This window comes from Bemisia tabaci, chromosome 2 (genome assembly GCF_918797505.1).
Source record: "Bemisia tabaci chromosome 2, PGI_BMITA_v3".
NCBI classification, from domain to species: domain Eukaryota; kingdom Metazoa; phylum Arthropoda; class Insecta; order Hemiptera; family Aleyrodidae; genus Bemisia; species Bemisia tabaci.
In genome coordinates, this window is record NC_092794.1 from 7,902,981 (window position 1) to 7,918,515 (window position 15,535).

Below are 15,535 nucleotides of genomic sequence, written 5' to 3' on the forward strand. Positions count from 1 at the left end.
AAATAAACATATTTTATACTCCTTCATGCTCTGATATTAATAGCTCAATTATCAGTGATTAGACGTAACTTTCAATGGATCCGGTCTTATCTCGATACGTCGTAAAAATTAAACGCACTGCGCCGGCATGCAGCATGTCCTCCGGGTAACCCAAGAGGGCGTGGAACCGCCGCCAGCCACAGAGAGGAGAGAGGGCGGCCAAACAGACATCCTCGTGACGTGAAAATGCTCGAACCGGTGTCCGCTAATGAGAACGAGCCTTCAGCACGGCGCAGATGCTGCTTCAAGCCGTACACGACCCGAATTCGCAACAATCCTCCGGCGAACCTGTGGTGACGTGGAAACGTACATTCGTCATTTCGCCACCTCTCTCCGCGCGATCGCTGGCCGTCCGGCGCGGCGTTTCCCAGCGGAGGCGCGACGACGCTCGTCAGTACCGCTCTACTTGTCGCCGCAGTCGTGATCCCGTTCCTCAGTTTCCGTTTCCGGGGCCCACGAAATTCCCCCGCATTTGAAATTTTGACTTTTCAGGTTTTATTTTCGAGTTTTTCATGAGCGGGTTTATGGTGTTTACGCGAGTTCTTCACACGAACCTGCCCTACTACACGGTGCTCCAGATCAACCGGGCTTCGACCGCGGTCTACTCTCCGTGGATGTTCTACTTCTTCTACAACCGGACCCCAGAAAAAGGGTATTGATCCTCGACACTTTCGAAAGCTCGAAAGTCTTCTTGGAATTACGTCTCTTTGCCAGTCTTCCACCCTCCTCAAAATGACGGTAAGCCCTGTCGTGTGGATGTTAATGGATTTTTTGCATGTGAAATTATATTGGATTTTGTAAAATCTCGTAAATTTTCTATAAAATTTTTGAAGAAAGAGATATTATTTTTTTAAAAATTAAAATGGTCAATCAGGTACATTATGGTATTCTTAAGGAGGATTTTTGCACACGAGTTTTCGAATCCTTTTGATAGACGCACAACCAAAAATAAAATAAATAAATTATAATAACATAAAAGTAAAAATTTACGTGAAGTTTTAGGTATGACTAGGCATAGGAGCTGAAATTCATACTCATAAAACTTCCAGAGTCTTTTCAGATGAATGTAGTCCAATCGCGAGTCTGAAAGTTATGCTAAGGACGAAAGAAATCTTGACCCAAAATAGTTGAAATTTAATTTTCCTGCTGTACATTGCAGACGGAATGCATATTCGGCAACTGCGCTTTTTCAGAATTTTTTTTGATCGATATTACTTGAAATCATGAGGGGAGCAATTCAGGAAGCTGTTTTTAATGTGCTTCTGTTGAATCATGAAAAGTCAAATAAAAATTGTGTAAAGTATTAGGAGCGAAATTAAACGAAGAGAAATGATTAATCAATTTTTGTCCAATTTTGTATGAAATTCCTTCTTCTCTCGTGAAATCAAAATTCCCATCAATGGTTAAAATGGATTTTTCCGCTTTGCTGTTTTGTACAAAGAATGAGAGTGCAACTTTTTGTTTCCAAACGGGAAACCTCATCAGGGTGTCCTCCAGTCATTGAAAAAATTCGGCGATGGGCAAATTTTTGAGTGCAGTTTTTCATACGCGTAATAATTTCTCTACGCGCGAAAATGTATAAAAAAAAATTTGACGATTTTGATGGGTAAGCGTCATTAATGTTGAAGGGGGATTCTGTTGGGTTCCCCCATCTACTTACGTTAAACAGTCGCTAATTTAAATTGATTGTTTGTTTTCTGATTCCCGTTAAGAAAGAGAAAAAATAAAATATTTCATGATAAGGGCACTGATAAGGTAATAGGTACTGATAATGGTAATGTAATGCAAATTTAAAAATCAATCCAAGAAATCGAAACATTTTTACGCTCAAAATTTACGGCTAAAGGCGTGTTAAGAGGTTGATGTCTTTGTCTTTTAATTTTTATACATCAACTTTTATATTTTATTGATATTCTCCCCGAAGCCACCCGATCAATTTAAAGTGAAATAAGTGAATATAAGACGTAATATTATTCCAATTTTTCATAAGTTTCATGTACTTAAAGTATGAAGAAACGTGTGTTATTTGTATTTTTAAACTAAGTTGTTTTCGACACGTTGTGTGTGGCTCAAGAGTTTAAATGTAGGATTTTTCAGAAACTGCTCTGGATACAGCATTGATCGCATTTACAGTACTTTGTGTATGTGTGACAGAGTGACAGAAATTTTTAGACGGCATAGTCGCTGCTAAAAAAATAAGAAAAAAAAGAAAAAAATTGGTTAATTGTGCTGCGGTGTGTCGGTCGCTCAATACGTTCCATGCAACCGTACTTGCTACCCTTGAATATGTATAAACTGGGCAAATGCAACTAAGCTCCTTCTCGAGTTCGGTTAATGTTACAAAAGATTTTACAGTTCGGTTCAATGAACCGAGAAGTACGCCTGCATGAAATATAGAATGGCTTTGTGGGACAACGCACCAAGGTTAATACGACCGAACTTTCCTCTCTGTGCTACATGAGGATATTTACCTAAATTGACGGTAAGTATAGTACATGTTTTACTGCAATAATTCTTCGAAGTCATGATATCTTGGCGCGTACTTTAAAGAAATTGAAGATAGAGGGGGGAAAGGAAGAAAAAAAATCATCAAGTATTTCTGAGACATTTTTGCTATCGGCATTTATATTCAAATATGTACATAGTTCCTTTTTTGCAAGCGTATGGAGTGACGCAACTTTGTTCATTCACTCAACGTGTGAATTTTGTCATAAAACACTCCGATCGCAGCTATACCCACATAATAAAACTTTCAAACGTAGACGATTCGGTAGATTCAAAAACTTAACAAATCCACTCTACTCGTATGATGAGCCCTGGGCTCCGTAAGAATGATCATATTCTATGACTCATCAGATAATGAACATATTCGGTTTTCACGTGGGCCGATTCAAGTAAGAGCGCACCTGATAAAATTTCGCCACTTAATCGGCAGCCACAATGTAGTGACTTTTCTTTAAGTCGGATGCATGTGCTTGCTTGGAGAGAATAACTCTTTTAAGAAAACCGTATACACTGTTGTATTCACATTGACAGGTCGATGACGTAGGTGTCAGCTCTTATTTTTTACTCTACTAGTGGTCGGTTTAATGTTATCTCATGGCTTCAACATTATTCAGCGGCTTAGCTCGTTGAAGTATTTTCAGGAGGGTTATAAAAGCGTTTGCCCAGAGATGCTGCGCAAATCGAAAGAGAGTTCTTAGCGGAGACCTGTACGCCAAACCTCTGATGTGACACCCACCGATTCAACGGTTCAGTTTGTTGACCGATGAACAATTACATAATCCCGTTCTTGAGCTATCTATAATACGGAATACGTTTTATGAAAGAAAGATGGTTATTTCCTTTCTTTCATCTTTTAAATTGAATTTCAAGGAAATAAATTGCATCGATGGAATGATTTTGAAATTACATAATTTTCAGTGGCTCCAAATTAAAATTAACACTATTAAGTTCACTGTGAGGGCATTTTCTTTTATTTAACACAAATTTAACTTTCATCAATTACAAAATTAAATACTTAGATTACTTTAAAATCAGGAATAAAAGAAATTTTGTGCTTTTTGCATCCGGAATACCAAAACATCTAAAGTGTACTATCGGTTTCAAATTTTAATTATTTAAATATCATACACTAAGAGAAAAACTCCGGTCGTGGAAGCCGTACTTACGGGCTATATAGACATACCGCCCGCGTCCCAGGCTCAGGGTCCGAAAGTTCCGGGTGTAGCACTCGGAGCAGTCGAAACTAAGGCTCCAGCACCCGAAACTTTCGGCATTGGAGCCCGGAACGAACGTTGTGTGTACAGTTCGCAACTTTTTTTAGTGTAATAGTATTTAATTTAAAAATTATTGGTATTTTTCATCTAGGAGCCAAGGTGAACTATCCCATCAGCCAATTAAATTGCGGTTGTTTTCGAATTCAGCCAAAATTTTTGGTTCATGGTACATTTTTGGGGGGGGGGGGGAATTCCAGATAAAATTTAAAGATTTTTTTGGGGGGAGGTGGTATGTCAAAAAACTTCTCCTGGATGGTTAGGATATCAAGATATTTGGTCTCCGCCTCGGCGGAAAGGTTGGCAGCGAATCAATCGATCAATAACATGGATATTTGTTTACATCGATCCCTGAGGTCTCTATGCGCGGTCATGGCGATTCTCTGCTCATAAAAAACCGGCAGATCAGTGACCGTGGCTTACATATAATGTCTCTGTCGTGGCTGCATCCCATGTGTGGATACGCTCGCGACCGAGAACTCAGAGGTCGCTGAAGGATGACTGTTGCACTGCATGAAGACCTTATTTCTCGGTTACATATCATGCTTCATGGAGAAATCACCAATTACAAATCAATTTAATGATATCCGCGAGTCAATCAAGAACACATTTCTTCAAACATAAATTGAAAAAATTCTCTCGGCGCGGTTATGACCTCAGGCCCAAGGGGCATAATATTCCGCGTTTCGAGTTCATTGACCGGAGCCACAGCCTCTAACTCCGGATCTATTGGCCTCTGAACCCGGAGCTTCGGCTCCCACATTCGGATTTTACAGCCTCTAAACCCGAAACTATGGCTCCTATGCCCAGACCTCTGAATTTCTGAACTGCAGTCCTTCAATTTGGATCTTACAGTCTCTAAACTCGGCTTCAAAATTTGGATCTCACGGTGTCTGAAGCCGGAGCGAAAGCGCCTGAATTCCGATCTTACACTGAAAAAAATCTCGGTGTATTTACTAGGAAAAAGGTAAAATTACCAAGAATTCAGGGTTCTATTTGATCCCAGTCTTTCCTTGGTAAAATTACCATTTATGGAATTGGTAATTTTACCGAGAAATCTCGGTAAAATCATTGAACTTTCTCCGTAATTTTACTGGACCTTGGTAAAAACACCAATATTTTTTATCGACTGTGGTAGAATTACCGAGATAAAATAGCAAAGTTACCGGGAATTGATTACCAATAAAAATGGTATTCTTACCTGAAAAAAACAGTAAAAATACCGGTTTTTAGGTAAGCATATCAGGCTGTCTTGGTAAAATTACCAATAATTGGTAAAAAAAGTGAGTTGGTAAAGGTACCAACGGACCTTGGTAAAAACGCCGAGAATTTTTTTTCAGTGTAGGGCCTCTAAACCTGGTGGAGTTATGACCTCAGAATACAAATCCTGCACGGCCTCTGAATTTTGGAGCAGTAGTTTTTGATTCCGGATCTTCTCGCACCAAAATTTTTACCTTTTATAAAGTCAGCATATTTTCGATCCTATATACATGAGCCTCAATCTACTCGATTCAGAAAAATATACGATAAACTTTACTTTCCCCAGGAGAGACATTTTTTGCTTGGACAAAATTACATCGCAGTGATGCTAAGTAAACTCCTGCCTCTTGCCGATTCGAGCACCAACCGTTGGCGATCTGATCGCTAATTCTGTACGGATTTTTGCACGCCAAAGTTTAACGACTCCGTTGAAAACAGTTTTCTGGCTGCTACCACGCCGTAAAGGGCCAGACGTTATATCAAACTGCTGATTGGAGATAAAGCACGGACTGGCTCAATACGTGATGTTCCAAATGGATTACATTTTGCAATTGGGAACTAATATTTCTGGCTCGTGTCAGAAAAAAATGATTTTTTCTGACACGAGCCAGAAATATTAGTGCTACTACTAATATATATATATGTATATATATGTAATATATATATGTGCTACTACTTTCCCGAAAGAGATACGTGCTTTTGAGGGTGAGCCAGAATTAGTGGTTCCTAATGGCAAAATTTAGTTCATATATCCCTTGCCGTTCTGTGCGTCGGTATTAGAAAACTCATTTTTGTTCTCATTGTACTAAAATCTACGCCAAAGAAACATTAATGTGTACTACAACCAAAAGAGTTATATAAAATATAGGTAATCGTGATTAGAATCTTCTCTAAAATTTAGTGAAAAAGTTAAGACCAAAAGTTGGACAAAAACCGAAAATAGGATGTGCAAGATGCAGTGAAATACCAATGCGAGAATCACTATGGAAATGTTGATGCAGTGAAATACCAATGCGAGAATCGCTATAGAAATGTTAAAGTACCTGAAATCGGTAATTTGTCAACAAAATGACAATTTAATTAAACATTGGAGTTCAAAGATTACCTCAAAGTTTTCAGTGCGGGATCATCCACCTGTTTGTGTTGCTTGCAATTAGTGGTAAAATAGGGGTAAGAACCCCTGGTCGCCACGCAGTCCAACCACCAGAGAGATCTTCGCAGGCCCCTGTGAGTCAATCTAAATAGAGCGGGCTCATCTAGTGACTAGCTCCTATTGATAGCCGCAAAAATCATGAAAATTAGTCTGGTAGATCTTTAGATTGAATTGTGCCCCAAAAATGAACATTAAAGTTGACTAAATGGGAGGATTCACAACTTAATCACGTAATACAAAAAAAAAAAAAAAAAAAAAAAAAAAAAAAAAAAAAAAAACTGGGTCATAGTTAAAAACTCTGAATAGAGAACTACCATCTAAGGACTATCACCTGTCCATAGCCGCAAAAATCATGAAAATCAGCCCGGTAGATAGAACGAACCGTATTAACAATTGAAAATTTAGAGGTCCGAGAGTCTCTAGTGATGATAGTAATGGTGAAACACGGGTAGCATTTACCACAATCAATTCTCCCACGTATTAAGCTCCATTGGCCCATGCTTATCATGGAACCATTCCATCCTCCAAAAGCTCAGAATAAGATTTTATTAGATGAAGTTAGCAACGAAAAGTACCCGCAGTTTTTCCCGACATACTGTGCCCTTTCTCTTCAATGCAATACTTACATTGTCCTCTAGCGTTCAACGCGCTTTGACAGCGCGCGCAACGTAACCATTCTCGGGGTTTTCAAAGTCAAGGCTACCCTACAGTAAATCGTTTACTGACACATTCAGAATATGAGTTATATAATGCTGCCAAATTGCGGAAAACTCTACAAAACGCGTGAAATTTAAAGTTTTGGGGGATACTCCGCGGACATTGTACAGATGTTAAACTATCTGCTGATGTTTAAGGAGAGATGCGCAGCCTCCGCGGAGATCGGGAACCAGAGTCACAGTCTACACTGAAAAAAAAATCTCGGTGTATTTACTAAGAAAAGGGTAAAATTACCAAGAATTCAGGGTTCTATTTGATCCCAGTTTTTTTTGGTAAAATTACCATTTATTGGAACTGCTACCGAGAAACCTCGGTAAAATTATTGACTTTCTCGGTAATCTTACTGGAACCCGGTAAAAACGCCAATATTTTTTATCGACTAAGGTAGAATTACCGAGATAAAATGGCAAAGTTACCGGGAATTGCTTACCAATAAAAGTGGTATTCTTACCTGAAAAAAACAGTAAAAATACCGGTTTTTAGGTAAGCTTACCAGTCCGTCTTGGTAAAATTACCAATTATTGGTAAAAAAGTGAGATGGTAAAGGTACCAACGGACCTTGGTAAAAACGCCGAGAATTTTTTTTCAGTGTACAAGTTTTCCACTGAAGCTGAACATGACCCCCTCTTTCGACCTACTATCAGCAAAACTTGCAGTGTACGAATCAAGCATTGAGGAAATTCATTTTTTGCAGAAAAGCTTTTGCAATCAGCTTGCCGGATAATTGTACACCTAAGTAACACAAAGTGCAATGAATTGCAATTATATGGTAAAATTATAGCTTCTGAATTGGAGTGTCGCGTGTGTTGCCTATCTAATGATCGGAGTGACTCATTTTATTGAAATTTATTGCAATAAAATTGAGATAAGTTGCAATTTTCTTTGCATTGCAAATCGCATGATTATATCTTTCTGATACATGCTTATCTTATTGATTTTTTCTTTCTGCTGGCTTACCGGCTTATGATCCGTTAGGAACCTACAGCCATCTATAGTATTTATTGTCCGTAGATATCAAGGGATCGACATATCCGTACTCTAGGCTTTTCAAACGTTAAGGAATTAAGGCCGAGTAGAATCTGTTCCTGCAGATCCACTCGTCAGTTCCGTAAAAATTTGTCGTCTCTACCGGGGCTCGAACCCGAGACCCACTGACTTATCGATCGTCTGAAACTTGGATTCATGGATCAGACTATGTAAAAATAGTGCAATTTCATGGTCAATTTTTACACATTTTTTTTCAATAATTCCATTGCGCTGTGCTACTTGAGCACAACTGGGCTATGAGTATTGCGGATCTCTTATTTTTTGTCTGATTGTGAGCCAACCTGAAACGAATCCTTCAGCGACCATATTCCTTTGAGGGTTCTGAAATTTTCGCCACAAGTACCCGCAAAAGGGCGCGAATCTGAAACAAGGTTCTATGTTTGAGTACATTTGAACCAAGGGTTCGATAATATGGACGCATTTCTATCAAACGGACCTAAGCGCTATAGGGTGAGGATGGTAGAGGGGGGGCTTGGATTGGCGGCGGAATTAGGCGTCCGGCTTATTCCGTCCTATACTCGCAATGCTTTTCCATGGCGCTTAGGTCCGTTTGACAGAACGCGCTATCCGGGATTCTAAATTCCTCAAAAGGAACTCAAATCGGCCCTTAGTTCCGTTTGATAGAAATACTTCCAACTGGGCTATGAGTATTGCCGATCTCTTATTTTTTGTCTGATTGTGAGCTAATTTGAAACGAATCCTTCGACGACCATATTCCTTTGAGGGTTCTGAAATTTTCGCCATAGGTACTCGCAAAAGGGCGCGAATCTGAAACAAGGTTCTGTGTTTCATTACATTTGAACCAAGGGCTCGATATTATATCAAATGACGTAGCCACTAAAACAGTCTATTGTGCGGTAGGGTTCGTTGCCGTTTGGTCCAGCGACGGAACGCGGCGCGGCTCGTCGGGAATTTTACGGACTTCATCTGGGTCAGCATGTCTGCGTCTGCGTACTCCTTGCGCACACTCCGTGCGTTCCGACGTCGTCACGTGGGGCAGTTTTACCGCTCCCGCACGCACATGAGGAAACAGAAGCAAAATGCGGATACATAGAGGCAACGCACTTGCCCGGTTCCGAATATGCAAATTAGTTACCTTCAATGGAGCTCCGTACAGCGTGTGCTTTGATTAGTGTCTCGCGTGTGCATTAACTTGATTAATGAAAGCGACATCGCGGATCAACCGGTATCACCCGTCGCACAATACATCGAGGCAATGGAGCAGGTCGGAAAAAATTTGGAAACTTTAAACGCTCATAACTCCGTTCATACAAAATTTGGAGGTTTTAAAGTAACTCCATTGGTTTTTTCGTGAAATTTTCTTCAAGAGTCACCTCTAAAAATTTCAAATAAGACGAAATAAACATCAAAATTTGCAGTTTAAGTAAAAAATGTTATGTCTGACCTCTCCGATTGACTGGATCCACTGTGCGTTGTATGCGCGAGTCCCATTCACGACGCCTCCTAAACTCTCTGGAGTGGTCTTACGCGAGAAATAGTCGGTCAGTCATACACTGACAAATTTTGGGCCGTAGTATCTTAATTTATTTTGCGAGGAAAGCTCCGTACTTTTGATGGATGCCTGCCATTCCTAATATATTTAAGCGCCTTCAGTTTCGTATGATACTGTGCAATACCTCTGGTGTGAAGTAGTTGCTTCAAGCGCCATCGCCGTGGCACGCTGTGGTGCGGCAGGCTGGCAGCCAGCTCGGAACGCGCATTGGCGCCTACAAACCTAACAGGGATACTTCACGCGTTGCGCAATGCGTGAAGTATGCCTGTTAGGTTTGTAGACGCCAGTGCGTCGCCACTCCGCTTTGTGTTAGGCTCTAATATTTAATCTGGCGGAGTCAGCGTTATTCAACTCATGATTTTGAAATGTTTGCACATCCTGTATGGATTATTCTCGTTTTAATTGATGAAAAAAAATATGTATTAAAGGAAAATATAACGTGTGTTTTGTAAATATTAAGGTGGTTCCGTATCAAACTTAATGATTTCCAAAGCACACGAATTTCTACACAATTTCAATTTCCAGGCGATGAAGTGTAAAGCCCAGCGATAGGAACTATAGCCCGACTGTATACTTTTTTATAGGTTCGTATAGCCCGGCTATATGATTTGCTCCGCTTTCTACAGCCAGCTATATGATTTTCTGTAGCTTTCCTTAGCCGACTATAAGAATTCCTATGGTATTTTGAGACGCAGCTCCTATCGCCAATTTTTACCAGGATTCGCGTGCCGGTCACATTGGTTGGTTAATAATGGTTTATTTGCAGGTGCCTTAACAAAAATAAGACATTGACCCCGTAAAATAGAGTGATTAAAAACGAGAAAATGAATCCAAGCTGTCATGTTCTTGTAAAAAGTTGCATCGTTTGGGTGAATTTTGCAACCTTAGAATGGAGTTATGTTTCTATATCTGAAAATCGACTAACTAAAGCCGCAATGTGTTCTTTAATTTCTTATTAAAAACATACTCACGCGTACGAAACAACAATAACAACACTGTGATCAACTTATTGCGGCTTTTTGGGAATAAAAAAAAAATGAACATTTTTATAATTTGGAGCTTTTCTATAAAACGTCCATAAGTTTTGAGTTAATTTCATAGGACATATTCGGTTTTGACAGAAAACGTCTTGCTTCTCTAATAATGGTTTCTAATCTCGAATGAACAATAGCAGGCCCTCCTCCATAATTCCACGTCCACCTAACTGCTCAAGGCTGAAGGGTTTTCCGAGAAAAAATTCGCGGATCCACCTTTCCTCGTGATTATGGTGTAAGCGTGGACAATAGTCCGAGAATGATGAATAATTTACGCATACACGACAGGTAATATTCGCCAAAACTAACGGAAAAAACTATTTTGGTGTGTCTTGGCTCTGATGTTGCAGGGCAGTATAGTTTTTCACCATTTTATTTTACAGAGAAAATCGACTGATGTTCTTGTTCAAAATGTAGACATTTTTGAGGGAAGCAAGAAAAATGCCGAATAAAATTTCAAGAGGTAAAAACGATGGCGGGTTTTCTTAATTTGGAATGTGTAATGCCGCAATCCGAGCACTGTTTATTTAAATTTCATCATCTAAACGTGTACATGGATGATAGAAAGATGATGAAGAAAAAAAGTAAAATTCATCTTAGCTAAGCTGGATACCAACTAACTTTCGAAAAAGATAAGTGCAGTTCTATAAACGCCATTAACAAATCATTTTCTCGCTGATAAGTTTATATATTCTCATTTGAATTTTCTAAAAAATAAAAAAAAGTAATAAATGTTGACCACACACTCCCACACGAAACAAAAAAATAATAAATACATAAATAAATAAATAAACATGTTTACATAAACTCTCTACTTCAAAAAAAAGTGAAAAAGGCCCTATACGTTATACTATCCACACTATATCGTCTCCGAAAGGCACATACTAAAATGCAATGTTTCTAGTTACAAGGATTCGAAGCATTGAAACTAATTCGTCACCGCTGCACAACGCGATTTTGTAGAGGTGATTTCTCACTGAAAGGGAACTATGGAGACATTGAATATCCGCTTAATGCGCTTTCTAATCGTTTTCATCATAATCCAACGAGACAGGCGTTAGTCAGCGCGTGGATCCTGTGGAAGGCCGAGGGCTCATCAAGTTGACACCTATGACGTAAAATTCGCGTCCAAAGTAAACAGACCGATTTGCAACATCATTCTTGCAAGGACAGCTTAGTCCACAGGTTCATTGCTAGTCGTTCCGGCAAAACTCGTACCTGAGGAGGCTGCCATGAGTTCTTGAAGAGCAACTTTAAATTTTCGCGCGAACTGGGTGCGCACTTCACGTCATTCAGTGTAAAACTCTTTTTCTAGGATTACCGATATTTTACAGAACGATAATTTCACTTCCTTTTGGAATTAGAAAACACCAATTCTGGCTGATAGATCGAGCTACTTCTTTATTCCATTTCTTCTTTTGCAATTACAATCCAGCGGCTAAAAGTATATCGACGGTGTAAGACCGCAACCGTGTATCTCGTTAGCGGTGTTTGAAAATCTCCGCTCTTATTTGATTTTTATTAGGAGAACAAAACGACATCATTCCTTGAAATTTTCGCAGAATTTTCTTTGTGTATGGAAGAAAAATCAGGGCAGTTTTCAGGAATTGCCATGGAGTAGTTTTTCATTTAAAAAATGAAGTATGACAGGAAGTGTGCCAAGTCGCAAACCGAGATACTTGGTTGCGGAATTACACCGTCGATATATGAAATAAAATGAAATCATGCCCAGGATGTTACTTCAACAGCTATTTGACAATATTCTCGCACTTTTTTAAAATAAATAAACATAATGATAAAGAAAAAAAAATGCATAAAAAAGAGCCATACCTCTGTCTCTAACACTTTAGTGTAAAAAATGATCAAAATCCAAGAAAAATATTTCACACTCCAAATATGGATTTAAAAGTTTTGTTTAGCACCCAGTCGGGTGGAAGAGGAAAGTATTAAATTCCAACCGAATGTGCCTTGGTTCCAATCTGCTGACTCACTCTGATTTTTCTCATTGTGGAATTTGCCGTTAAAATGACGGCATCGTTAAAGCGTGGAAGACTAGGAGAAATCGGTCGACAAACTCTTAATGCACGGTTGCATGCCAAGGTCATGAACGTATCTCGTTCTGATTAGGTAGTTACAATCCTTAGATCTGTGAAAATGCAGTTTCTTTTTGATGTTTCATTTAATCAAGATCAAGGAAATTACTTCTGGGCACAACGCTAAGATGTGTGCAATGCAGCGCTTTAATAGTCTGACCTTTATTCTGCGTAGGGTATAGAATGATTGGAAACTTTACGTTTATGTGTATGACAGTCTTATGTGAAAATTTATAGGAAAAGTGCGGAATACGGTAAAATTTAGTGATTACTATATCATTGCATTGAGCAGTCTTTTGAAAGGATTTGGGCCCGAACAACATCCAACTTTTTTCGACACTGGCTTGTGTGGCTAGCGTGTTTTTACTCCACATGAATGACTAAAATAATGAGCTTTTTATCATTGCTGTCCTAACGTAAACACAGCATACTGAAACGACTTGGGAATTTCAGTGATAAAAAAAGAACATTCAAAAATGAGACTCGAGGTCGATGAAATGTAAAGTTTTACATCGCAATTTGTTGATGAACGTTATCAGATATGACTTATTTGTACACATAGATTGGATTCAATTTTACCAACATGTTCAGAATAAAATGTCTCAGTTCTTTCCGCGACTAGCCTGACGCGAGAATGTTTGAATGAATTATAAATGCTAGATGCAACTATTCGTGTTCAATGGATGCGCGTGTTGCATATACAAGAAGTTGAAGGCGCTTTGTATTTTCTGGCCCTTGCCTTGTGAATAGTGGTACTTATGGCACCTAGCGTGGGACGTCAGGCTTCTGGCAAGATATTGCTCAGATGAGCTCCCGCTCAGAGACGTTGCAAACGTCTTTTTGCACTTTTTTCTGCATAAAAAACAAATTAAAACGCTTTTTTTTATAAAAAAAAAAAAAAAAAAAAAAAAAAAAAATCAGTAATATTTTTCTGTGAAGTTAAACTGTAAAGCGAAGTTAAACTGCAATTTGTTCGGATGTCCCGTAGCGAAAATCTCAGTATAGTCACTTAATCTGTGAAAGGATCGATGCTAAAATTATTGACCCTTGAACTGGGGATTCTACGTGAACTTTAGGGAGTCACATATGTAAAAATATTTTGGGTATTTTTATTATAAAAACAAGCATTAACCTTATATATTCTCATTTATTTACTCTTATATATTGGATATTTTAGAACTTTAAATTGTTTCTGTTATTTAATTGTTTCACTTTATTTTCTTAGTTCCAAATATTTTTTTTCTAAACTATTTAGACTGTGAAAGTTTGGAATAAATATGGGGCTTGGAGGACAACGCAAATAAGTGTAGTTTTTGCTATTTCGAGAAATACGTGTTTGAAGTTTCGAAATTACATGGATCCTTATAGTGGACAGAGAGCGGTTCAAACTGACTTTCGGATATTTAAAAATTAGGGAATTTGGGAGCGATTTTTTCACAGAAAATCCATTAAGACTAGTTTTACTTGAAACTATTGATATCTCAATTTTTTAAAAACTACATTTATGCGTCTCATCCTCCAAGCTTCTCGAATGAAATTGATGAAGATTCTACGGCAATTATCATAATTTCAATCGAATTTAAGTTCATAATTATCTGACCCCTGACGGAAACAATTTTCAAAAAAATAAACGACGAAAATTTCACCATTTTGAATGGATCGTCAAGACGCTCCCATTTCAAAGCGAAGAAATGACTTCCTCGTCGAGGATCCAAGATGCAAATCCGAAATGCACGACTGTTATTTGAAGGTCGAGTCATTTTCTGCTTCGCGATTCACGATGCACTCAACTCGGCGGAGGCGCAGTGCCACACTTTTGTGTGTCGGGAGCGCGGGAAATGACAGGTGCAATTCTTAATAGGGCTGAAAAAATTATTGTGTCACAGTTACTTTATTCTATGTAGCCGCGTCACACCCAAGGTTGTGCGGGGAGCAAAACATCGTTCTGAATATTGTTCATATGCTTGAATTTAACCATTCAGCACAATCTCACAGTCGTCAATTAATGTCCATGCCTCCGTTCCTACATGAATGATAGGACAAATACAATTTTCTGGCCCGATACACTTGACTAAGCTGTACAGTCTTTGTATCTCTTAGCATGCGCACTGCTTATGAGAGGTACGTCAATGATTGTTCAACGGAAAAGGGACCTTAGTGCCGCAACACTCAAAATCGCAAGGGTTCTATGAAAAATAGGCATCTCTGTCATGCGTTGTTGCCAAAATTGTGGGACCTGATTGAACTTTTGTACCAAGGAACCCAATTATTTTCTCCAGAATATTCTTTAAACTTAAGAGCAAAGTATGACGGCCAAACTAATGAAGGGCAAGCATGTAAGGGCAGTCATTTGTTTGCTATAGTCCTGAAGAATAGTAGCGCGATCCTAGAGAGATTGCATGGCAAAGACGTTCGTATTGCAGGTATGCAATAGTAATATATTCAGTTGCAATACTATTGACTTTATACGTTTCTGTTAAACGCAGGGCCGGATTCACGTACTTGCCGCCCATGGGCCGCCTATATTTTGCCGCCCCCTTCTCACTCGTTTTGAAACTCGATAAAACCATCAAATGAACGTGCCAGCGGGGGAGGGGTGTATAAGACGCATTTACTCGTGTTGAACATCATTTTTTGGGAAAGCCCTGTCAACACTACTAGCAAAAGTTCACGAAACTTTGCGCGAAAGTTAAGTTCCGTAAACCTATCTCTGTGTGGACAAGGCCTTCCATTCATAAGAAATGAACGAAAAAATCATGAAAGAACAAACATAAATGTGGTTCAATGATTTTAACTTCCGCCGCTGCGCCGCGCAGACAGCACCGTGTTGGATGCAATGCGTGAAGTATTCACGCAGTCTTGTAGGCGCTATGCGTTTCACGCTGACCGCACTGTGTTTGGCG

At 39.1% G+C, this 15,535-nt stretch overlaps 1 protein-coding gene across 1 annotated transcript in view; it reads left to right on the forward strand.

The window, feature by feature from the left end:
* The first annotated feature begins 402 nt into the window (after positions 1 to 402).
* Positions 403 to 15,535, forward strand: part of LOC109032870 (high affinity cationic amino acid transporter 1) — a 45,287-nt gene continuing 30,154 nt past the window's right edge. Inside the window, exon 1 of the mRNA XM_019045194.2 lies at positions 403 to 777. Within this exon, the coding sequence (XP_018900739.2) occupies positions 772 to 777 (6 nt within the window). The 5' untranslated portion in view covers positions 403 to 771. The remainder of the gene's footprint in view (positions 778 to 15,535) is intronic.